Here is a 27,769-nt window from a genome sequence, read left to right as displayed (position 1 = left end):
TGTTTGTACAAAAATCGGTCAACTGACCGTTTCGAAGGAATTTGGCTACAAACAGATTTTTTACACAGGTCTTAAAACAAACCAGTTAAAACTTTATGATTCAAGAACCTTTATTACTCAATATAATATATGTGTATAAGGCACTGATACAAACTGTCTGTCAGGCTTAAAATAAGGGATAACCGATAATAATAATAATACCGAAAATAAACATTATTCTATTATATCACTTTTCATACTTAATTACTTAGATACTTAGTCATTTCGGATCCGCTTTTTTAACGGTGCCTGTACTTGTTTCTGTATCATTAGATGAACCAGACGTAGAATGTTCTAACTTACTATCACATTTCGAACGGCTCTTTACTCTATGCAAAATAACTCCAGGCTTCTTCTGTTTAACTTTTATTGCTTTCTCCGGTGGCCTACTTATACTCTCACTTCGATTTTTCAATTTATTTAGTCTAAAATTCGGTTTGATTTGTGCCGTTTGTTCTAAATGACTTATATCTGGTAAATGCAAGTCGGATACACAGACGTAATCACTGCTGTTTTGTGTCTGAACTGTGTTTAATTTTACAGGAACAATCTCCATTCTTTTCAAAACTGTTGCGGGTCCTTTTGAGTCCAAAACATCCTCCGACGGTGATTCTACGCGTCCTACAAGTTCTTGTATTAACTTGTCTTCAAATTCATCTTCCTCTATGTCATCAACCTCTTCGTCGTCATCTGAGCAGTATGATGAAAAAGATGTTATTGAACCCGAATGGAAGTCATCAGGTAATCTTACTCTTGGAACATTTGAAGGAATTTCTATTTGACTTAACGATGGTTTTATAATAATCTTTGGTTCGGGAGAAATATCACTCGAGGCTATTATAACTTTTGGGTAGTCTCGATGGGTTAAAAACGTGTTTAAATCCTTTTCCTTGTTGAGTGGTTTTAAATCAGTTCTATTTTCAAACGACTTCGATTTTGATATTTCTGAACAAGGTGATAAATTATCTATGTTTTCATAGTTGGGACCATAAATATTTTTTCTTGGCGAATCAAACGACGATAACACTTTCGTATTCTTATAAGCGAGGCGTCTGTCTAAAGTTGTAGTTCTAGGTGGGGGTTGAGGAGGAACTCTTAGCTTTTCAATTTGACTATTAATGCCTCTGAAACTTTGTAAAGTTGGTTGAAGTGAAAGTCTTTTCTGTGATTTTGGCAAGTCTGGCAATACTTTAGGAAAATTCCGACGTTTTATTGTTAGCAATGCTTCCTCTGGTGATAAAGGTTGAGCTTGCATATCATCCCGCGATGTTACATTGATTTCGTTTCTAAATGTAACTGGGGGAAGTATGTTCATTGCTTCCCCTTGTAATTGTTTCATTAGTTGCTCATAGTTAACATCTGTGACCGGATCCGACGTGGAATGTTTATGAGATATTTTTAAGTTTGGATTTTGTAGTGAAAGTTTGATTTCATTTTTGTACGTTTTTTCGTCTTTTTGTACATCAGTCGAAGTTTTAAGCGGCTTAACGACTCTCGAGTAAGTATCATCAGCGACAGTCTGAGACCTTTGTAATTTATGTTCAGCACCTTGGACTCCTTTGTCTATACAATCAAAAGACCTAGATATTTCAATAGGCTCTTGATTTAAAATAGAATTAGTTCGTGCTGATGGTGTAGCATCGATGGCAACTGATACCTTCTTTGATCGCATACTATCAGTCTGACTTTTGATAGAATCATTTGACTTACTTGTTTTACTGTGTGATTTGTTATTACTAACAATGGAAGAATGAGAATCGAGAGCGGAAGTTGATGTGGTTTTTTCTGATGTTCTCTTTTTATAGTTTTTTGACAGAAGATTTGTTGGTGTAACCGCTATTTTATCTGTTTTTATCTTTTTGTCTGTCAGAAGTTCTTCAGATCTAGTGAACTGCTTAGCTGTATTGTTGACATCGGAATTTGATTTTCTTAAAATATTAGGAGAACACCTATGCATGACTTCATTCGTTATCCAATCCCTAACTTTAGTATGTGCGTCCAATGTACTTGTAGATAAATGCCTTCTTAACTGAAATCGTTCCCTGAAACCACCCGAATCATCCGATTTGGGGGTTTTACACTCCTTATTAATTTTCTTCTTCGGTATTTTTATCGACTTAATAACGCTGCAGCCATTTTTAAGCTTCTGGAGGGCACTTTTGTCGGAACTTTTCTGTCCGATTATATCTACTTCACCTATTTCCGAAGGACGCTCAAGAGCTTGAAGTCGTAATCTCCGCTTTTTAAAATACAATAGGGCGCATATACTTACATTTACCGCCAAGAATAGAACAGCCAGGGCAATAATGAGGGTAACGGTTGTACTCGACGTTTTAGCTGTATTTAATATGGGTTTTTCGGTGTGCTTTTCCATTAAATGCGGCGGGACGGGTCTTGATGGAGTTTTGATGGACTGTATCTCTCTATATATTGCATCTGTGTCCGGTTTGTGCTCGGGTTGCGAGTATGGCCGCAATTTGCCGTACGATCCCATGCTATAGTGGTTCGTGTTAATCACTGGTTGTGGAGACCATATTTTTCTGACAGTATCTGTAATGAAATTATTTTTTATTGGTTTAAATTTAGAGACACAATACATAATATAATAAATGTATGTACATAATACTATTAAGAAAATATTTTACAACATTCATGTGAATGTATCGTCATTAGCATTGTTATGATTTGGTTTTAAGTTGCCTGTAAGTAAGCCCAATAAACAAGGTTTTCTTCTTATTGAAAAAAAACCATACATAAAGAACTAATCTGTATCGAAAGTGTTTCCAGTATTCTTTTTACCTAAAGGACTTTTATGAATCGGCGGCGGCTTTGGTCGAACCGTAGTGCTCGGTGTGAACGCGTAGAGCGGGTCTATCACATATCTGCTTAGTTTTTTTGGCAGACTTTCAATCCAAAACCTCGTGTAGTTCGACCGGTACAGGCTATTTACTGAGGGCGGGATATCTGGAATATTGATGAATTCATCCTTTTGGATATAAAACAAATATATCTCTGAAACTTTGAAGAGCTACCATATCTATGTAGACATAGAAATAGACCTATACATAACATTTATTACATATGAAAACACACACACATAAACACACAAAATAACAATACTCAAATAAAAAGTAAAATAGGACATATCAAAAACAATAAAAATAAAAATTTAAAATTCCCTTTTGCCATTCGGTTCGCTTCAAGTGTGCAATGTGTGTGTGCACCTCAAGGATACCAAGTATATTAAGAGAAATCTGCACAACAAAAATTTAATATCGTTACAAAATTATTTATTAAAGGGTATTTGCTATGCTTTTGTTCTTATATTTCATTACTTATATATTAAAAAAAAATATATGTACTTATAAATTTATTATAGGCTATTTTACAACTGCTAGATGCAATGAATTAACTATAGAAGCATATAATTGTGTCTTTGTTTTACCCGAGTACAACAAATTTAATTCCTTAACGGATATAAAAATAATTAATTAGATTTTACACTGCTTCGTTGACCACCGCTGTAAGGCACTTGAAACATCGGAGTTTTACGTAACTCGATACTTCAAGTAAGATAATTAAGAAGCATATTTTTATGAAAAAGATTTTATGTTACTCTTAGAAAAATCATAAATTATATATTTATTGCCTTAATTATAAGAAAATACATTTCCTCAAATTTTACTGCTTTTCTCTTTATTAAGTTATCTCTTTTAGTTTAAAATCTTACCCAGTTTTAAATACGGCTGATGATCAAGATTGTACTCAGGCCACTCAACATTGTATTGGTTCCATACTTTTCTGTCTAACGTCTGGTATTCATTCACACTTTGTGTATTTGGAGAACTGAAAATAAGCGCCGTTCGTATCATACTATTCAGAAATGTGTGATATTATTCTAGGCTTTAGCCTGTATTGCTTCAAACCTTAAAATAAAATCGTCATTTGTTTTTGATGGCCTAACTTTTTAGATTAACTCCCTGTGATCCTTAATTCTGTGACACTCCAAAAAAAGGCATTTTTGAAGTTCAGTCATTATTCAATATTATCTTATTCATAATTTCAGAGGGATGCAAAATCGCTCGTTTAATTGTTTTAAGACCACTTAAACCTATATCAATGGTTATGTCAAAATAAGGTAGAGGCTTCCTAAACTGAAAAAGGTTGTTTTGTGGGTATCAAACCCTGGATACCAGGTTGCTGTACCGTATAAACTTAAGAAATAAAACGGTTACACGTGAGTACTAAGCACACTTTATACTTCAAATAGCATTACCCATTTTTGACAAAGTTGGTCCACAGTCTCATAACAACTTCGCTAAGTAGTTTTTCCCTCAGGGTGTATTCGGAGTGGAAATGCGTATTAGCGCCACCTAACGGGACACCCAAAACATACGGCAGTTCTTCACCGTGCACGCTTTTATTTAACTGAAATAAGTAATATTACACGTTATCAAACATTTCTAATGCACTTGTGCATGATAGTTTATTAATTAATTATTACAAAATTATGTACGTATAATGTTTCTAAGCATTTTAAATATATAAAGAGGTAAAGTTACTTAGCCGATTTGAAAATAAGAAGCCACGTTATTTATTATATTAACGCAAAAAAAAAAAATAGGTAGAAGTAGGGAAGGGGATGACGGGTCTGGGCGTTACTGCATACGATTTTTTGCATTTTCTGAGAAGATTTACTATAGTCATATATATATATATATTTTTACCATAGGAAAGTAGAGATTTCAACGAACTGAAAGCACACCAACTTTTTGAAAAAAGCTTAAATTTTGACGTCAGAATTTTCGATTGAAAATTAGGGTGTTTTTTCGATATTAATACAAAATAAGGTGAACAAATAAATATTTTTAATCAAATAAATTACAGTGTATTTGGGACATAGAAAGGTAAGTTTTCACCAAATTGTTAGTTGAAACTTACCTTGGTTTTTTTAATTTTTCACATAAATTTTGAGGTGATGTGAAAAATGTGTGAATACAAAAGTTTTAGATCTTTTTATTACCTACAACTTTGCCATTTAACTTTCTTCGATAGGACTTTTAGTTTTGCCGGAAATCGAGATAAACCGTTTTTTACCCTTAAACCTCCCCCCCCCCCCTTCCCTTCCCGACCTCAGATCGACCGTAATTTATTTTTCCTTTCATTTTGATCATATTCAGGGGAATATGATCAAAATGAGGGCCTTTTCTAATGGGTTTCATCCTACTGTAATTTTTTTTGGTTTCAAAAATTATCGGCACTGGTCTACTAAGGGTATGTTTCATAATATATGGATAAAGTACCAAATAGCTATGCAACAAATAAATTATTTGGAAGATAAATTGTGCTATTTGACATTCATCGGACTCATAACGATACACTTTATGTGACGAATAGCGCTATCTGACAGTCGTGAAACGCAACAATAGTGTTTATCCTACCAATAAGTAATAAATAGCTAATTTGGAACTTAAGTAGAACTTATCCGTACATTGTGAAACAGACCCTAAGTCATGACTCAAGCTTTAAATCAAGATTCCATATAATAATTACCTAAATAAATTACAATTACAAAAGTATGCCAACATATAAAACAAAATTTGATTACTATAATTTTACTATGATGTATAAGAGATATTATTTTATTTTTTTATATTTACAAATGTTAAGAGCATCAACCAAAAACTATAACAACACTAACCTTAAAATTGTTATTCTGAAAAACAATATTTACTACTACAAGGCGAAGCATTGGCACATCACCAAACCGTAAGAGTTTTCTTTCAATATCCGATATTTACCACGGGTTTATTTTAATTTACAAAATATTTGTCGTTTTCACCCGATTCCAGGGTCGCATGGAGACGTTACAACACCTATTCAATCGTAGTAGTAACCATAAAAATCGTCTGGTTATGTATTTAAGAATATTTAGAATTTATTATAATAATTTTGAAATTCCATGCGGGTAATTTTATCGAACTTATATAATGTGTTAACTTACTAAATGAAGTACATTTTACATAAATTAATTAGCCACGTTAATTATTTTTCCATGATTCATTTGCATCGTTTACTAATGCAATATTCTATTGTAAACTAGTACTAACGGTTTTTCAAAGTACGCTGTTATAGTTATTCACGATGTTTACTTCGTGAATACATTTCAGCCAACAGCACTTGCCCGTTAAGACCGTACATCCTATGTAGAGAAATCGGCTCTAATACCCGAAAATCGGCGTTTATCAGTCAATTCCATATGAAGGAAAATTATTAAGGAAACAGATATCTGAGCAAAACAAAATGTCTTTGACTACGTCCCTGCCCGGTACCAATATCGAATGTAAATATTTGTAGCAACTTGCAGCCGATATTACTTTTCGCGTTTCATATCTGATTCGCTGTTTAATATTTTGTTTATACGTAATTCGATGAAACTGGCGAAGTGCTATGTACTCAATTTAAAATATTAGTATAGGGAAACATTTTTATTCCTCTTCAAAGGAACAAACATCAAAAGAATTCAACTTAAATGTTTTTCTAAATTTAGAGGTTATTACTATTACTTTTTAAAACTGCTAAAATATATATGTATATTTCATATAATACATGAGAATGTAGCGAGAGTTTTTAGCATATAAAAAGAAACAGTAATATTATTTTATGTTTATAATAAAAATAAAATATTTTACACAAACTTAAAAGATAAAAGGTAAAAGGTCTTAAGATGAGTGCTAGAGTTTCAGACGCTTACAATTTAAACAACTGTGATTCCTGATAGAAGTTTCTTAAAGCTTATTTTTGATTGAAGTTTAAATCATATTTAAGGATAATTGGAGACTATTTGATTTTGTACAGCAAGGAGCAATTTAAAAACGATACAACGGTTCCAGAACAAAGTGATTTGCACCGTGGTATATAAAAATTAAAGTATCCAAGGATCTTAATGTGGAAACAGTCCCATATATGTCAAACATACTACATTATGAATCTGAGGCAATCCAACTTCTTGATACAACGGGAACAATACCCCTTAAGAGAACTAAACCTTTTGAGTAAGTGAAACTAGTGTGGTGTAGTGAAGTGCGGTATCTCGAACAAACTATCTAGTGCCAATACATTATAAAACACTGAGTGTAAACGAATATTATCTTAGTTTGAGTTAGAATTGTAGCATAATATTACTTACTAGGCATAATAATTAGATTGTAATTAACATAAAATACTGTTTTGTAGACTTTACAGTTAAAATACCAATTGGAAAATCTAATATTAATTATTACATAACTAAGATAAATAATATATAAAATCTCTGATATAACAATGTCGCATCAGTTTACCGTAGCAAGACATTTAGCCAAAAAATCGTATTTTAATTGCAACGTGATGATTTTAAGTACCTGTTGAATAAACTCTTAAAGTTGTTGAAAAAGTTTTTCCGTTCTGAATATTTAACAATGATAATGGAGTTTTTAAAACGTCGCTTTTCGGTCGGTGGAGTTTTAATACGGCCTGATAATTTCACGATGGAATAAAATAATGCGGTTCGTTGGCAGATGCTATATGTGTTGCAGTATTGAATTAAATTATTATCTTTCAAATTATATCGCTGTAGCGCAATTATTTAATTAATTAAACGGTGTTGTGTTTATTTATGAGGAAAATTGAAATATTTTAACCGATTTCCAAATTTAGCTTATAATTAAACTTATATATTTATTTATTAATATTTATATTTATTTATTAATATTTGAGTGTCATCTATTTCGGCTTCCAAGAACATGATTCATGGACTTTATAGTAAGTGTAAGTATGTTTGTTTGTTTCTCCAACTTTGAATTCGCGGTCATACTGAGATGATCTTTTTGGATTTAAATCAGGAATAATCCAACTTAGCGAACAGTATTAGTTTCATCAAACTCAGTATCTACGTATTTCTGAAGAAGGCATATAATATAAATAAATAAATATATTGTAATTTTTTAAATTTAAGTTGACAGGTTTTCATTATTTTTATTATAATATAATTAGTTCGTTATTTAAGCATTAATTAAAATCTATTTATTAATACAAACGACAACATGTCATAGGTCAGATATTTTCGTGATACTAATTACAGAAATTTTGACGTTTGACATCAAAAGTAAATTTATCTTTGAGTATTACTGGCTGTTTATATATTTCCGTATAATTTTATTACTAGCTGAGTTTCAGTGCTATATTAGAAGTAAACTGTGTCCCCTCATTCATAATAAATAGTTCCATCGAATTAACTAAAGTACTGTCTCTGTTTTTCACATCGTAATCACAATTTGACAGAAAGAGACCATAGATTATTTTTACTAACAATGAAAATACATACCGGTGCATATTCCGTGCTTACGGAGTTGTGTGCAAACACATAGAAGTATGACTGTCTGTTGGCCTTTGACTGGTAATTAGCCAAGCTGATAATAGGCCCCAAGGTACGTGCATCACTGAATAGGTTCAAAACCACATCTCGATTTGTTTGGACTGACCAGCGCTGCGGGTCTACCTTGGATGTGGAGTATCTGAAATGTAATTAAAGTATTAAGAACTACTAAAACTAATAACTTTACTAACTTATTATTTTATATTTTAAGGTTAGTTATTGTTTTTTATTTGTAATATAATAAAAAAGTTATTACTGAACATAAAAAATTAAGATCTAGTGTTATATTTTCATTTGTTCATAAGATCTAAAACGATTCCATTAAAACCGAGAATTTTTTTATTATTTTTCTTTTTGATCCTGGGTCTGAACATGGCATTAATGTTTTAATTGTCAATCATCGGTCAAACACCATCGAATATGTATTATAATTTCCCATATCACTCATTTATCACTCAAATATATTTTTGATAACGCGAGTATAGACATTTATACTTATTATTTAACTTTCCTTAATTACGACCGGCTAAAATAATATTGAGCCATGTAAATAATGGAATAAATTTGGGTTTATACCTATTAAAGAATTTATTAAAGTACACCATATCATCTATAATGACTTTTCTAAAGTATAAATTACAATACCTATTACGTATATATATGAAAATTACGGTGAACATAAATTTTAACGATAAATAAAATTATAACACTTCTCAATTTTAGTGTTTCCTAGTAATTTTTATTTAAAAATACTTATTCCTTTAACAATACAGATGTGATACCAGATAGGTATCAACAACGCTTCTTTTTATTTTTAATGCAAAATACAAATGGCGTCAATAAGCATATAGCAAAAACTATGCCGACCAAGATGCCGTAGAAGTATAGGCCGAGTTCCACTTTGATTGAGAACTTCACAAAAAATAGTTTTATATATAAATACCACGTCAGCAATTAGTCTACAGTATCAGAAGTTAAGAGCTAATTGAAAATTCCATCTTACAATCACATGCTTCGATGCATCGTATTACGGAATTGAATTTACAAATGTTTCTAATTAGAGTTAAGACGCAAAAAGGTTTCATGTTATTAGAAGCTTCTACGAGTATTTTGCTATTAGACTTAAGGCACTTAAATTTTATATTTTTAGCTGCAGTAATTATACGAAATCATCCGGCAAACGATCTTTTTCGGGCTTCTCTGATGTGAGTGATCTGTTATCGAACACTGGCAGTTGAAAATTATGACAGCACTATTATCAAAATTACGAAATGGTGGTTAGTAGTAGAGGGGTGAAAACTAAGGGTTAGGTATGTATGTATATGCATTTGCTATACCAAATCATGAGAGTAAACTACACTCGCGAGCAAACAAATCGACTCAAGCGCTACCTCTGCATTCAAAGATTGTTTTAAGTGTAAGTATACAACATTTTAATAAAAATGATATGTCATTTGAAAGCTTAACTTAACTTCAGCTTTTATGAGATGTCATCATTCTTATTATCCATGTATCCTTTTTTTTATTATTGGTGTCTGAAGTTAAATGGGGTAAAACTGTGATTTTGGGTAAAGGAGTTGTGTTCAGAATTTACTAATAAAACACGTTTTTTTTATCTTAAAGAGTATAATATTTATTGGTTCACTAATTGGTATTGCCCCCCTAGCCCTAATTACAGCCCATATTCGGTTCTTCATCAACCTTATTCATTTTTTGACGGTGTCTTGAGGAATACCTTCCCACTCCTCTAACAAAGCTGCTTTCAATTCTTAAAGGCTCGAATGGGCTGGATTTCTTGCTCGTACCCTTTGTTTGAGCTCATCCCATAAATGCTCGACGGGATTTATGTCTAGACTGAGCGCAGGCCAGTCCATTGTGCGCAAATCGACTTCTCGAAGAAACTGCTGAGTAACGCGCGCTGTGTGGCATCGAACATTGTCATGCATTAGGATGAAGTCTTCGTCAAAAAATCCTGCGTAGGGCACAACATGTTCCAGGAGAATATTTGTGATGTACCCATCAGCTGTCAGTCTTGCTCTTCGGCCTACTCCAGGCATGAAAACGACCTCGGTTTTTCCCTCCAACGAGATACCAGCCCACATCATACACGAACCGCTACCATAGGCAACGATTTCTGCGAATCAGCATTAGGAAAATCGCTCACCCGGACGCCTGTAGACCCGGCCTCTCCTGTCACTACCATGAAGACACATCCTGCACTCTTCAGTCAACAGGATCGATCGCCATTGCCCAATGCTCCAGTTAAGATGCTCTCGAGCAAACTGTAGCCGAGCTTGCCGGTGGCCTGCAGTCAATTTGGGGCCCGTTGCAGGCCTTTTTGGAATCAGGTTGGCTTCCTTCAGATGTCTTCTTGCTATCCACTCGCTGACAGCTGTACCTCGAACACGTCTCAGCTCGCCCTGCACGTCGACACACGTAAGGTGCCGATTTCGCAGGGCGTTGAGACAATGAAACGGTCGTCTCGTTCAGAAGTACAACGGAGGCGGCTGGTTGTTGGTCTCCGAGTGAATGCTCCAGTCTCTTGTCTATCGTCTGCATACTCGGGATACAGCAGATTGACTCAAGTGAAGCTGGTAAGCGACTACTCGCTGTCTGAGTCCTTATTGCAATAAGGCAAAAACTTGAGCGGCTTCTTGAGGTGTGGTATCCATGGTTTCTTGAAAACAATGAATGCATGTTGTGGAGATGTGTATCGGTCAACTGTTGATAAGTGAACCATTTGTTATTGTTACACACTCCCTGTTGATAAGTGATTGATAAAGGTTGAAGGGTAACGGGGGTTTTATAGGGGTAGAGGGTAGCGCAACTGGCTGGTAGCGTAGTGAGTAATTTGTCCCATACGCGCTCATTGCGCAAATTAACATGTTGGTATTGGTTTTATTTAATCGTGTTGACCTTTTTTGTAAAGCTTAGGTTTCAAGCTTTCAAATGACATATCATTTTTATTAAAATGTTGTATACTTTCACTTAAAACAATCTTTGAATGCGGAGGTAGCGCTTGAGTCGATTTGTTTGCTCGCGAGTGTATATATTACTTAATTAATAACAATACAATTAATTATCTAAATTGGTATTTGTGCAAGCTTAATGAAAATATCTGTGTCGTTGTCAACATCGAACCTTTATTTAATGAGTAACTCGAGTTTAACGAGTTGTGATATCAAACAATTAAAATAATGTATCTAATGTATCGAATACTATTTCTTTTTCATTAAAGAAAAGGGTAATTGAATAAAAATATAGCGTTTAATTATAAAACAGATATAGTAGATAGATATACTGTATCATTGCAAAAAGCCTTTCAGAATTAAAATGTAGAAACAGTCGAACGTAACACGGGCTTGAGAGAATTATTTCCTTACATACATACATACGTACATAAGTTCTCGATTGCTATAATTATCTTGCACTTATCTTTTATGTCTAATTAACGGTTAAATTTTAATTTAATAATTTTGATGAGCTTATTTATTTATCTTATTTGCACTGAAATAAAACAATAATATGACGGCTAAAGTAACACAGAGAAGTGCAATAACAGAAGAAAGTGAAGAAAACGTAATAAATCCTAAAAAAAATGTAAATATAAAGTTTTATAAATTCGTGAGAAAAGTGTGGCTACAGCTACAGCTACAGCGTGTGACTCTCATCCCAGGCGCTTTCAAACTCGCTCGTACGGTGAAGAATCCGCATTGCCTTAGACCTAGACAGTGCCTGACACACGCCGTCAGCTTTTTACTGATCACCTACTATTTTAGAAAAAACAAATGATCACAAGACAGATCCAGAAATCTGAGGCCCAGCCTTTTTTATAAATTTATATATATAAGTAAAAATAAAAATAAATACAAAATTTATACTTGTGAAATACGGGTTATGATAAGAAACAACCAATAATTTTATCATAAAATTTCTTAGAACTTCTAATTATTCTTACTACAAGTTCTGTTTTATAAAGCTGGGTATAACAATGAGTTAATTAACGAAAATTGATTCTAAGAACGTCTGGGGTTTCCACAATAATCCAATTTGTATTGAAATTATTTTATTGAAACAGAATTTAATAATGAGAATGGAAAAGAAGTGAGGAAGACGCGCATAATTATTTAGAATCTTTCAATTTTTTAATAGCGTACCTACAGTTTAAAGTATTTTTATTTTTGTGTTCTTAATAAAAACTATCATTACTTAACAAGGGCAACACTTGTGACAAACGACCGGTACCTATATTTAAAGTAATCGTTATTTCTACTAGTCGTTAATTAGTTTTAAGCATAATGGTTATTAAATGCTTATATTAAATGACAATTAGCTATCCGATTGGTTATTTAAATAACCAGGAACAATATTAATAGGGTCTGGCTAATAAAAGAAGATACTTGAATTATTTGAAAACTTTCGGATGGCAACACATAATGTCATTGAATTTCCTAGGTTAGTATGATTTATTGTCTTGATACTTCATGCAATTATGTACTCATTTTTATTTCTATTATATATTATTAACCGAATAGTTAACAGGTAAAATAGCCTAAACTTTGTTTTAATTGATAGAATATTTCGTTTCTTTCGCAAGATTTGATTATTCCGAATAAAGTTTTGTTTTATAATAAATATAGTTTAAGTTTTCCATGCAATGCTCATTTTAAGTATCAATAGTAAAATACTAAATACGTATAGTATTTAATTTCATACAAATACAGTAACTATCAAAGTAAAAAATAATAAAATAAAATCAAGTATCAAATAAGTTTAATATATCAAACTTTTAGGGATACCAAACTATTTTTTTTTAATTTTCTCGTTAAAAAGCGCGGCAAATTCAGAAGATAACGATCTTCTTTCATTAGCCAGACTCTAGTTAACTCTATTAACATTGTTCCGGGTTATTTCAACTAAAAGTTACTTAAAGGCATCACAGAATTTTCGGAGAGTGACTGAATGACATGATTAATGATAATATGACATACTGTAACAATATTTCTTTTAAGGCGATATCTTCAGCTCCCTCATAAACAATTTTTGTATACTTCCTGATGAAGTCATCTCTCTGGTTTTCCAGAATTCCGTGGTCCAACTGAATCACTCCAAAGTCATGATAGCTCTCCAGTTCCGTCACACCGCTTAGGAGTTGATACCTGGAAATATTTGTGTTTATTATTATTTTGAGTAGCTAAGCACGAGTCAAGTGGCGATGCTGTTCTTAAGTTAAATTAAACCTTTCCTCTAAATATATTCAAGATGCCTGCAAGCTTAGGGTAAGATCGACTTGATGGCTAGAAGAAGAGAGCATCCCATGTTCCTTCTACTCAAATTTCTTATTTACATATTACGAAACATGAACCTTTAAAAATATCCAAAGGGCTCGTTTTTTACTATGACTTGGAGATACATACATCCCACACTAATTATTATTACATACAAGTTTACCTCACTATTTTATGTTTAGATGAATTTATTTTACAATATTCAACATCAGCAGGCAGATCGTTCTTAGAATATGATAGAAATATATCTGCTTAAATAGCTGATATTGGCTGAGACATACATGTAGCAAAAGAGTTTTAATCTAATATATAAAATTCTCGTGTCGCGGTGTTTGTAGTTAAACTTCTCCGAAACGGCTTGACCGATTCTCATGAAATTTTGTGTGCTTATCGGGTATGTCTGAGATTCGGACAACATCTATTTTTCATCCTCCTAAATGTTAAGGCTAGTCCTACATTACCCCTAATTTTTTTATTTTAATTTTTAGATAAATTTTTTATTTTTATTTTTTTATGATACAACATTAAAAAATACATACAACCCCTAATTTTCACCCCTCTACGATCAACCCCTATTTTTTATTATAAATGATATACATGGTAAAACGACGTTTGCCTGGTCAGCTAGTTTATTTATAAATATTGATGTACGGCTTTCGCTAAATAGTTTTACTTACTTGCTAAGTAAATTTGGAAATGATTCCATGGTTTGGGCAGGTTCGCTAGGTATCAACGATCCAGCCACCGCCGGCCCCAATGGTGTCTCGAATTCTCGGGACAATATCTGCACTTTCTTTATTTCTGATAAGCTGAAAAATGTGGATAAAATATGCTATATCAGCCTAACAATGCGATACGTTTCAAATAAAGAGAGAATGCCGCATTTGCCCATTGTTTTGTTTAATTAAATTCATTTTATACATGGAATAGTTAATTGTTTAAAGAACACCGTCATACTTCGGCTTACGTTAGGTCGCTTTCAATTTGAAATAAAACAATTATTCACCCTAAGTAATCTCACTTTTCATTGTACTGAAAATCGAGTAAGTATTAACAGACTGGAGATCATTACTTTTACAATTGATATTCACAATAGGATTGTTATTAAATAATTTCCACGTACGGTTTGTTCTGCAAACAAGTCATCATGTTCTTAGAGCTGGGTTTGCAGCCGAGACTCTGAGCGACTTGTAATGTGTACTGGGTTGGATCTTTCGTCATTGCGCGGTCTGACAACGCCGATCCGGACATAAGTATAGCACGATGGAATAGACCTGGAAGACACAAAAGTATTATTATTAATTGTTAACTATAGAGGAATTCTTTAACAAGGTAAGACCGAAGGGATTCTGAAAATTTAATAGTTTATGATATACTATAGCAGGAGCAGTGTTGGCCAAGCGGCTTCAGCACGCGCCTCTCATACCTGAAGTCGTAGGTTCGATCCCCAGCTGTGCACCAATGGACTTCTTTCTATGTGCGCATTTAACATTTGCTCAAACGGTGAAGGAAAACATCGTGAGGAAACCGACATGTCTTAGACCCAAAAAGTCGACGGCGTGTGTCACTGAAGGATGATCACCTACTTGCCTATTAGATTTAATTGATCATGAAACAGATTCAGAAATCTGAGGCCAAGACCTAAAGAGGTTGTGGCGCCACTGATTTATTTTATTAATGAAGTAATATTTTGAAAATTTACTACTAAATATTAAGATAAGGTACAGACAGCTCTTTACAATGCAACTGCTTGTTCAACAGAAAGTATTAGTCTGAAACTAGGTATATACTCGTATTAGTAAAAGTGGGAAATTTTGATTTTAGCCTTAAACTTATATCTCATAATAATACTTATAATAAGTATCATAAGTAGGTACTTTCGATGTTTTGAAACCCTCGTGTTTAATGGAAATTGATAGAAGTCAATCTTGTCAACATATATATATTTATTTATTGAAGTTTTTTTTAACTTTACACAAATCTTGGTGTTTGAAATTCCATATAACGCTAATTTTCACCGACTATCTTAGATGTATATATATTATATACATCTAAGATTTGCCAAGTATCAAATAACTGGTTTATTGTATGGGTATCATCATAAATATTTATTTAAAAAAAAATATAAACATACCATTTGATATAGGCGAAAGCATCAAAAAATTTACGCATGCCGCCCCCGTTCCGTGTCCCATTAGTGTCACAGATTTCGGGTCCCCGTTCAGGTCCTCTATATTATCCTTGATCCATTGCAGCGCAGCTAGCTGGTCCAACAAACCATTGTTTCCGTACGCGTGCTCGGTCAGGCTTGGTTTCATGAAACCTGTGAATTAAAATAAAAGGTTTACAATTTCAGTAACGCATAGCGTAAGCGATAATATGCTTGTTGTTTGAATTAGGTAATATTTTTTTTTAAATTTGGGATGTAGATATGCAGACTTATTTCTGACGCCATACTCTTATTGAAGCAAGACCCGCATATTAGTCAGTTTAACTCATTTTCATAAATAAAAATTGATGTTTTAAGAATATGTGTTTCAATAACTAAGCCGACTTTAATATCAATAAATCAAATTTTTATAATAGAGATTGTACTTATAATTTTTTTACATATTACGTATATATTAGAAAAAGCATAAGCAAGAAAGTATAATCCTAAGCAATTATCGTAGTATAATAGATACCATTTTAAATAACCCAATAATAAATTATCTACCTAATTATGTAATTTGCTGTTTAAGAAATGAATCTCATTAGCAATGCCCGTAAAGACATAACGAGCAAAGCTTTTTAAATTAATTTTACTTATTAATTATGATTAAGGGACAATTAGTTAATTATGTTAAACGTATATAAATTGTATATTTTTGTGAATATCGTCACTCAGTGTTTGATGTTTCAACGATTACGTTACTCAACATTTGACAAAATGGAAACCTTCGCTTTTTTCTTCTTAACTTTCTTATCCGTGATCAGTGCTCATCCATTCGGCCATAGAGGGTTTGGACATCGGTACGACTATGAAAATGGAATGAGACCTGAATTTGAAAATGGAATGAGACCTGGGTTTGAAAATGGAATGAGACCTGGATTTGAAAATGGAATGCTGCCAGCTGGAATGGATATTGAAAATGGAATGCTACCCGGAATTGAAATGGGATTTGAAAATGGAATGAATGCCGACAATGCCATGAGGCCTGGATTTGGAAATGACTTTGAAACGGGACCCACAAATGGTATGAATCGTGGTTTAGGGTATTTCGGTCAGTTTGCCAATGGAAAGGAATACGCCGGTAGACATTTCAATAAAGGTGCTAGTGGGGTGGAATCTCATGGAGTTCATAATGCGGCTGGCAAGCATTACCATAACATTGGCTCACATCACCATCATTCAAAATCTATCAAGGAAGAGGACAATGATGAAAGCCATAACATAGGAGGTGGTGAAGGCTTTGATAACTCAGCGAACTCTGGGGCTGGATATCAGAACTATCAAAATGGAGCGGAAGAATATGGAAACCAGTTCGCTAATGGGGCAGCGGGTGTTAGGATGTAAACCAGTTCAAATAGTTTTAAGTTGTGTAGTAAATTAATTTAGTTTTTTACAAAGGAAATAAATTATTTTAAATAAATGTTTTACTTTTATTACTGGGTGTTAATCAATAAGAATGTCATGCCTCTGTATTCTACTACCGGCGAAACATAATTGTAGCCTTGTTGTGATAACCTTAACAAGATTATTGAAACATAGGCACAAATGTTTCCATCCGATATCTAATTAGGAAGAATAAATATATTAAATTTTATAACATAACTTGGCGACACAAATGTACTCAAACGCTTTATACGAATGTCTGCTAAAACTCACCCAAAATACCAAGTCGAAAATTTACAGTGACCACCATAATATTGCCATATGATGCCAAGATTCTGCCATCGTAGGGATTGCCTGAACTCCATTCAAACGAGTCTCCGTGTATAAACACTAAAACGGGAAACTTTTTCGCCTTTTGCTCTGAAAAAGTAAATAAAAACTTATTTTTTCATACATAATCATTAGTGACATCGAAATTAAAATTTAAGGTCTTTAAGAATATCAAGTTAAAGATACAAATTAAAACAATTTTTATTTTGTTAATCGCGCCATCTGTCGTACTGTTGTGGTATTACGAACTGCATAAAACTCTTCGTTTCAGTAAGTAATATCATGAAAATGCGATGGTTGAGTGTATTGTGAAGTGGTGTAAGAGACATAACATGTTTGAGCTGCAGTAACATCCTAAAAGTTCACATGTAACTGTATAGATGCCAGTAACACGTAATATACAATACCAAAAATAAAATCTGTTTTTTATACGTAAATAGGGTTTACAAAAGCAGTAAGGGAATTTTAGGTAAATTTAAACTATTTTTGTCTAGATTTATTTGTATAAGTAATAAATACTTTTACTGAAAACTAATTCATTACTTCTGGTTCAAAATGCAAATTAAGACGAGAAAAGCTATATTACATTTCCATTACTATTTAATTTTAAAATTCTCAGAATATTCTGTTCAAAATATTGTAAAAATATTACTTCTAAAAAAAGGAAAAATTGTAATGTTGTCTTATTATATGTCACTTCGGGTTATTTTACGTTACTCTTTTGGCGCGGCCTACATTAAGCTTATATCATGAAAATTGTTCTTATTTCATGTAATACCTATATATATTTAGCTGTATCTGGCTTACTAAAAACTCTCATTCTTCGTCGAACTAAAAACCAATGTGATAATAACCAATAAATAAATCAGTGGCGCTACAACCTCTTTTGGTCTGGGCCTCAGATTTCTGAATCTGTTTCATGATCATTTTTAAATCTAATAGGCAAGTAGGTGATCAGCCTCCAGTGCCTGACACACGTCGTCGAGATTTTGTGTCTTAAGACATGTTGGTTTCCTCACGTTTTCCTTCACCGTTCGAGCTAATGTTAAATGCGCTCATAGAAAGAAAGTCCATTGGTGCACGATTGTCCAATTATAGTTTACGCAATACAATTTTTATAGTTTAACTATTAATTGTTTAAATATTACTAAGTGTACGTATTTAAAAACGTCTTTTTTTAAATTGTTTTCCCAAATGGCCTGAATTTTCTTCACTTAAAGCAGTTTTTGCATTTGCAATACATTCACGCCCTTCTAAATATACTGTTCATTGAGAAACCGATTGGCGCCGTACTATTTATATCCGTTTTGAGGGTGTCCAAATTGTTAAGTGGAACTAAAATAGACGAACAGATGTAAATGCGGTTAATTGTCTTGCTGAAATTTCTCTTGAAACTCGAATGTATTGTTATGGAATCTGTTCAAGACGGATGTAATTAAAATACATTTATAATGATTTCATGTTGCTTTTGATTTAGATTTATATAAAATTACTAGCTGACCCTGAAAACGTCATTTTGCCATGTATATTATTTCTAGGAAACATTTTTTAGCTCAATAAAAATAACTATATACAAAAATAATAAATAGGGGTTGATCGTTGAGGGTAAATAAAAATGAAGGGTTGTATGTATTTTTGTATGCTGTATCATAAAAAAATAAAAACTTTTTTTTTGGGGTTACCCCTTATCACTTAGGGGTTTGAAAGATAGTAGCCGATTCACAGACTTGCTGAATATGCATTAAAAAAATCATAATAATCGGTCGAGCCGTTTCGGAGGACTATGGGAACGAACATTGTGACACGAGAATTTTATATATATATAGAGCTTCTAGCGAAATTATTATGAAATATTTCGGCAGAGCTATTTCGTAAAACCAATATTGAATTAAAATTGGCTTGAATTGGTAGGGACCTACTTTACAGAGCACCAATTTCAATTTCATTCTAACTTACCTAACGATATTAAAAGAACTCGTAGCAAACTAGAAATAATGTGCCAATATTAGGATGAGAATGACCATTGATTTTTATTGTTTGTGTGTATATTACAGAATATTCTCCTTAGACACCTCTATTCATTATGCGGTAGGACATGCAAATAGACTACATCGCAACGTTAGACAACTAAGCCACTCGTAAAAGACGGTCGTCAACGATTGTAACCGCTCTGCGAATGCGGTCATTGCGGACATTGCCGCTATATTTTTAATTACTTTTTTGGCGAATGGCAATTGCGGTAGTTTATAAATATACTACACTAATTACTGTATATATGTTTAAATTTTTACGTGAAAAGCTTGTTTAAATTAAATAGAGCAGGTAACGTTGGCGTTCAGCCAATGCTACCGAAATTAAACAGCTATATCGTCTTTAGGTTAATTAAGTTATTCGTCTAGTAATTAAAAGTATAAAAATATTAAATAATAAATATATAATGTATTTGCATTGATAGTGATACATATTATAATGGTTGAACTAAAAAAACCGCACTATCAGCCATATCAAACTAGCATGAAAATATCTAATTATAATTAAAAGCAATTAAATTAGTTATTGTGTCAATTTCTATGTTAGTTTCTTTAAACTTTATTATATTTATTTGCTTATTGGTATTCCTACAGCTACTTACGAGTACTATACAATATTCAAAAAATTACACTATACACAAGAGCCAAAAGTGGAATGCACATTTAAACATACACAAAGCACAGTTACACCTATACAAATACAAAGAATATACTATGTATATATATATATATGTAAATTCTAAATTCTACGATTCATAGTTCATTACAACATATTTAGTAAAAAGGAGGAATAACAAAGCCATTCTATCTAATAAAGGATCTTTAAATCTTATCTTTATATATATATGTAGCTGGGGGCAAACAGGCAGGAGGTTCACCTGATGTTAAGTGATAGCGTCCGCCCATAGACACTCACATTGCCAGAGGGCTTGCAAGTGCGTTGCTGGCTTTTTAACAATTGGTACACTAATTTCTTGAAGTAACTCGAATTGGTTTGGAAATACTTCAATGGGCTGCTGGTTCCACATAGCGTGGCAAAAAATGACGGAAAGTTGTGGAACGACAAAATCTAAGAACTCTCTCACTAACATCATTATTTGCCAAGTGAAATTTAACAAGTCTATTTATTTAAATAATTACTAGAGCACTTCATTATTCGGGCTGTATTTAAACTTTGCTTATATTATTCGTACCTAACCTTCGCAGTAAAGTATTTATGATCTCTTTACTTTTTAATATTTTATCCAGGTTTTCTGGAATCGTAATTTTATTTTTAAGCTGTAATTTATTTAAAAAGGCGTTCCAGACCTACCCCAAGTATATATTTGTTAAAAGCTTTTGTCTGTCACCATCTGCATTCATTGAGAATCGACAACTAAAGACTACATGTTTAGGTTTATTAGATTGATATGACGCTTGAAACTCTACTGTTTTCTACCGAGCTCGTCGGTTCCAGGTATGACCTTATCCTCACAATAAAGTCACTTCAGGTGACTTACTGGAGTGACAGTTCATAAGCCCCTATATAATATTATAATCTACAGAATAAAATTTAAATATTAAAACTCTTTTTCATCAAAATACAGAATTCTTATACTATATGTATAAGAACTTCTATAAGTAATGCTGCTTATAGAATCGTAACTTTAAAATTTATAAAAAGAAAATTAAAACAAATTAAAAAGAGTTTGGTCCCTGGGGCCGTGTACCTTTAACGCTAGCAGCATTTAGCGATGTATAGGAGGAGGATATATCGCGATGTCACGATTGTACCGGTGACACTAGATCTGGGGTCACCATTACTATCTATATATCTACCAGGCGTCAACATAAATCATATCGTATTCTTTATCATAATGTAATATGAATTCGTGTATGCGGTGATGTTAGTTATTTCGACGTGTTTGTGTGTTGTTCCCATGAGAATGTAAGTGCGTGCCCCTCTTTCAACATGCCTACTGCTGATAGATGACAAATCTTTGATTTTTTTTCGTTATTATATATATTTTTAATTAATATTGTTAATTACTTAAAGATCATGTGGAACATGGTGTAATGGCTGCAGATCCTTACAAACATTTAGTAAAAACCTTGGTGACTAAAAAGAGTCGTGGAGAGTTTATTGCCAGTTCTTCTCGTCCGCTAAACGCCCTTGATTTGAAAACTGGCAGTAAATGTAAAATTATAAGAATTTAATATGTATTTGTATATTGACGTTCATAAGTGTACATTGTGTTACTAAAATGAATAAATGATTTTGAATTTTGAATATGATATATATTACAATATTCGAAGAAGGTTTAGAATAAGTAGTTGTTACTCAACTTAAAACCGTTAAATCAAAACACAATAGCGATATAACAGGCGGACCGTCGGTAATCAGATTAGTGAAGTTGCAGAGATCCCATCTCACTTGAACGAGCAATTTAAGTTACCCACTGGGCTATTACGGAGCCGAACTTTGACGTTTAATAAAAAATTCATTTTACCTGCCTACTCCAACTTTGTACTCCTTGTAGCTTTGAGCCTTGAGCCAAATTGGTAATTTACGCTTTACAGTCATATAACTAGCTGTGCCCGTTGCGCTTCTATACGTAAAGGCCGATTTACATTATCTTAGTGTTTAGGAGAGTGCTTTAGTACAACTTGAAAGGCAAGTTCTTTAGCGTAGCGTTTACTAAAGCAAGTAGCGTTTACATGTTTTAACTAAAGTACTATCCTAAAGCACTCTCCTAAACACTAAGATAATGTAAATCGGCCTTTATATGAAGGGGTTGAAAATTCAACGCGTGGATATTTTAATCGATTGCATTATCTGTATTTATGTTTTGGTTTTGGCAAAAATGGCTCACGGTGTCCTCTATTTTCGCGGATTGTGTTCGGTTGTCTGATAAATTTAAAATTATGTTAAATAGTTGTAAATTTATAATAATACATAACTTCAATCCGGTCAAAATAGTGTTTTATTTAAACAATTAATTGATTTAACTAAAAGCTTAAGATTTATTATTTCGGGTTAGTAATCAATAAATACAACTAAACTTTCATACTTGATTTAGCCAATTTCAATTAGGCAAAACGTAATTAACAATTTATAAAATTCCGAGTAAATGCCAAGGTTATCGAAACATTTCAAACGACGATTGAAAAGAACATTAAATTTAACTTTATTTAAATCACTATTGAAACGTCGTATTATAAAATTAAATTAATAAAAGTTCATTAACGCTGAACGATCATCAACGAAGAAAGTAATTATTTATCGAATTGAATACGAAAATTATATTAAAATAAAATGGCGCCACTAACCCCATTCCGCAAATAAACAGCCGCCAATCAATCGCTTCTATTTAGTTCGGGTGAATTCTTTAAATAGTGCTATGAAACAGTTTAAAATGCGAAAATGCTTTTAACCGTGTTCATAAATATTTGCTCCGCTAATGCCAATAAGAGCTTACAGCTTTGTAATTATGGACTTTGATCCAAACTGGCGCCCTAAATACAAAACATAAATATGCTCGGTAACGGTTTACTTCTAGTCTATTTACTTAATATTTATAAGCATTAAGCAATAACATTTTCAAAGTCTGTCGCCTTATTCTAGTTCTTCACAAGATCCTAACGTCCGAATTGCTCAGAAGAAGTACTCAACAATTTTTTTTTATTTTTTTTTTTGGCATTTAATTTTTCTATTTTCTATTTTTTGTGTCAAAAAGCTTAATATAATATGTACATATTATATACTGTATGTAATTGTTAGTATTTGGTAAACCAGCACTAAAGATTCCACGAAAATGCTGTGTACAGATCTAATTGGACTTCAGGTTTACAAATAATGTTTAGTTATTACACATAACTGTATGTATTTAACCAATCTGATGTCTGTTTCTGTACCTTAAATGTAAAAATAAAAAAAATAAAAAAATCATGTTTCTTTAGTTTTTCTCTTTAACTAGGGTTGCCTGGAAGAGATCGCTTATTAGCGATAAGGCCGCCCGTTGCATCCCTTATAATTTTTATGTATGTTTATTTGTGTTTCTTTTATTTTTATTGCGACGAAGTGTAAATAAATAAACTCCGTATTTACAAAACAGTTAAAGACCCATACGTCGTACGTAAGACTTCGATGTTGAACATACCATACCATACCATTTTCTGCGGAAGGTTCAAAGCGCTACAAGAGGGAGGATGAAAGCTGGAGTGTCAGGAAAAACAAGATCGATAGGCGAATCTAACATATCTGGTGAAGCCTAACTAACGTTTGACTGGTCATCTTGAGAGAATGGGACAAGATCGGAGGTTTAAAAAATAGTATCTCGGAACGCCTACAAGTCGGCAGGCCCAGATATCGCTTCAAAGACGCCGTTGAGAAGGACCTACGCGATCTCCAAGTGTTTGATTAGCAAGCCGTAGCGCGATAGGCAAAAGGTGGTGTTTACTAGTTTCGGAGGCCAAGACTCATTTTGGGTTACTTCGGCAGCGGAGTACAGTTCGTATTCTAGTTAACGTATAAATAAGAATGTGTTTACACAAGTTACTGAATAATAAATGTAAAAGTGATAACTCAGTTTTGAGTCTTGTAATTTGAACATCACAGACAATACGACTAGAAATGCTACAAGTCGATATAACATAAATTTTATGAAAAGTCTGTCTTAAAAGACAGTAGGTACACGTCTCTTAAGGAGACGCAGATTTATTATTTTACTTTGACTCTATTGTTTGGACCCGACCAACCCAATTATTTCAGTAAAAACGAACTAACGTGGCAAAATATTTAATTCAAGAAATCAACCTAACCTAACCTAAAATACACATATATCCAAAAATATGTTTCATTACAGTACATATCAGTATTAAAATTACCATTGTAAAAAAAAATAAAAGCGACGCAAGTCCCTGGATTTTGGCGCGGCTATCACTACATTTGTGGTACTAATTAAATCCAATAGAGATATTGAAAAATGTAACATGCAGATTGCGTAGTTTTCGATTGGCAATTTCGATCGAGGGTGGAATATCGAAATTACGTCCGGGTCACAAAACACCGATCTTAAAATATGGAAAAGTCGTGAAGTGCTGAAAACGCGTTCGCCTTAGTATGAAATTGCTTATCCCTGATTATTCTGTTGATGATCTCAAATATTCAAGGATGGTCATAAAGTTTGTATTGTCCAATATGGAAGGATCAATGGTGGCAACAAGAGTATCTCCGATAGCAAAATAAATCGCCCGAAATCATGGTCGAAAAATCACTTAAGCGTGCAAATCATCAAGGATTTTTTCTTTAAGCATGCACAATAATTCTACGATGAAGGCAAACACCGTGAAGAAACCGGAATGTCTGAGAGGAGGCCGATCACTCTCTCACTCAGAACTTGTCGATAAAAAAATAAATGATCAAATAAACGTGTAGCGCCAAGGATTTTATTTATTTATTTAATAGTATAATGCACAGAAGCTATAGTAACTGTAATATTTTATTATTCCCATTTCATAGAATTATTCAAAGAACTTAGGACTTAATTAGGACGAAGATGTTGAATACAAGTCAGCGTTTAATTGTTAGACGATGCTCTTTTGTTTATACTCGGCATTTGTTTAGGTTTCATTTCAATAATGAAGTTTACCAACTTTTCTTAGACAAACTGAACATTTCTGACATAAACTTAACTAACTTATTACTTGTGCAGATAATATAGTTTGGGCACCTTCTTGCTAAGCAAATTCTGTCAAATAGTGAGCTCCTTCGTGTGCAATATTAAGTATTCAAAGTGTTTGTTTCACATTATATTTTGATATAGCCTGACCAAGTTTATTTTCTACAAAAGCAGTTTTCAACTTATACAACAGCGGGACGCGTAAAACGAAGCGTGTTTAGAGATATACATACAAATGCAAATTTTAAAGAGTTTGCGAACCACACTAGAGTGATAAGGACAAAAGATCGAATTATTAGTAGTTGAGTGCGTTTATATTAAGAATCTTCATATAAGAACTTACCTCTATATGGCACATAGATATTTAAATATAAACAGTCTTCGGATTCTTCTTTTAAGAAGGGTTTCAGTCTATTTAAATAGTGTTGTCTTCCTAAAGATGGCGGATTTCCTTTTCTGATCTGCGGTAGGATTTGTGGGCAGACCGGCGCAAATCGAGTCGCCATCTTTAGACCAGACCATGGTGGTGCGCTGACTGAAAATATAGGTTTATAGATATTAGATTAAAAATTTATTCAATTAACATTTTTATATATACGTCAACATGCCATGGAAAGGAGCATGACTGGGATCAAAAGAAAAGACAAAGTAAGGAGTAGCAACATCAGAGGAAAGACTAAGGTACAGGACATAACTTTGAAAATAAGAAGACAAAAGTGGAAATGGGCAGGCCACATGATCAGGGGAAAGGACAAATGGAGTAAAATAATCACACAATGGTACCCAAGAGATGGAAAGAGAAAGAGAGGTAGACCACAAAAAAGGTGGGACGACGACATTATACAAGTCGCGGGAACAACATGGGGTAGAGTGGCCGTAGAAAGGCCAGAATGGAGAAGGTTGGAGGAGGCCTTTGCCATCTGGCAAACGGACAAGCAAAAGTGGAAGAAAAGTACAATATACGAAAAATAAAGAAAAATACTGGCATGTCCGAATAGAGGCTATAATAAATAAATAAATATATACGAAACTAGCAGACCCGGTACGTTGTTTTGTCATTTAAAGATTATAGATTACAGTAATAATGCCGCTATTAAAAAATGATGGTTGGTGGAAGAAGATTAAAAATGTAGTGTCATATTTACACGTACCAAGTATCCAAAAAAAAACTATGAAAATCGGTAAATCCTTTTAGATCCTTTTATAAACATATATACGAGAATTATGTTCAAGAAAAAGACATGCAAACAAGACGTCAAACTCTGTAGCAACGCTACAAAACTATAAAAGGAATATGAAACTTCTAAGTAAATTATTACCTAACCAATAACCTTTACTTTACATAATGCACTATTGCTTAGTAATCGACCCGTAAAACACAAACAAAGATTACAATTCAACATGTTAGTATTATTTTTTCATCACTAGGTCTGAAAATTCACACACCTCTATGGGAGCAAACACATTTATTTTTCACATTAAATTAGCTTTAGATAATGGGCATCTTAATAAAAAATCTATCTCTGTCCCAATAATCATAGCAATTTATACCCAGAATCTAAGGTAACAACCACGCTAGTTGCTACGGATATTGAAAGTTAGAGATAAGAGATATTGAAAAAAACTATATCACGATTGGAAAAACATAGTATCACTATGAGAATTAAAGAGTACACGCTCAGTAGGTACTGTTTTGTTCAGGGTTTCTAAAATAAGTAGCTTTGTTAAACAGTTTACCGGGTGGCATAAATCGGAAGCTCCCCGTAGGTGGTGCTGCATACGGCACACCAAGAAACATTTCAACTGGTTGCAAATCATATTGTCTTCCCGGCTTTACAATCAACCCACGTACCGCCCCTTGTCTCAAATGGTACTCCCGGGTTAATCTTTTTTCTTCGTTCTGAAATCGGCCATCTTCGTACACCTTTGCCTCGTCAACGATCGGTAGCAAGAGCGAGACGGCAATACAAATAAACAAATGCCGGTTTATAAACGGCGTGTGCTCCGCCATTTCAAGTTGCTCTTATTGCTCTCAAAATAAATGTATTTTATTGCTTATTGTGAGTCAGCTGCGGATTTCAATCACAGAACACGATTCACTTTAACTAAGCTTAATCGGAATCTAATTAAAATTTGGAATGAAAATGAAGTAAATACTGATACATATAAAAATGCCACTTATGTGCACTAACTTTTTCACTACACTTTAAATACAAATAATAGTTTTGACAGCATCTCGGGAGTGCGGTGCGCGCGCGCGTCAGTTACTGGATTCATTCCAAACTGTCCCTGCGCGATTCTAATACCGAAATACATAGGAATGTGCTACAACATATGGCCGACTCATTCGGTGATATTTCTAAGAAATATTTTTACCTTAAAATTTCTTATAACTTCTCCTCCTACGTCTTGTC

At 33.2% G+C, this 27,769-nt stretch overlaps 1 protein-coding gene across 1 annotated transcript; it reads right to left on the bottom strand.

The window, feature by feature from the left end:
- Positions 1 to 89: 89 nt before the first annotated feature.
- Positions 90 to 27,651, bottom strand: LOC125051095. The gene is made up of 12 exons (XM_047651247.1): positions 27,093 to 27,651; positions 25,699 to 25,890; positions 17,609 to 17,755; positions 15,875 to 16,063; positions 14,864 to 15,014; positions 14,418 to 14,549; positions 13,444 to 13,611; positions 8,402 to 8,591; positions 4,316 to 4,467; positions 3,770 to 3,885; positions 2,839 to 3,003; positions 90 to 2,589 (listed from the first exon to the last, which is right to left on the bottom strand). The coding sequence occupies exons 1-12, from the start codon at positions 27,364 to 27,366 to the stop codon at positions 260 to 262; spliced, it is 4,206 nt and encodes a 1,401-aa protein (XP_047507203.1). The 5' UTR covers positions 27,367 to 27,651; the 3' UTR covers positions 90 to 259.
- Between the last annotated feature and the right edge of the window lie 118 nt (positions 27,652 to 27,769).

Source organism: Pieris napi, chromosome 7, assembly GCF_905475465.1.
Source record: "Pieris napi chromosome 7, ilPieNapi1.2, whole genome shotgun sequence".
Lineage (NCBI taxonomy): Eukaryota > Metazoa > Arthropoda > Insecta > Lepidoptera > Pieridae > Pieris > Pieris napi.
This window is presented reverse-complemented; position numbering and strand designations above follow the sequence as displayed.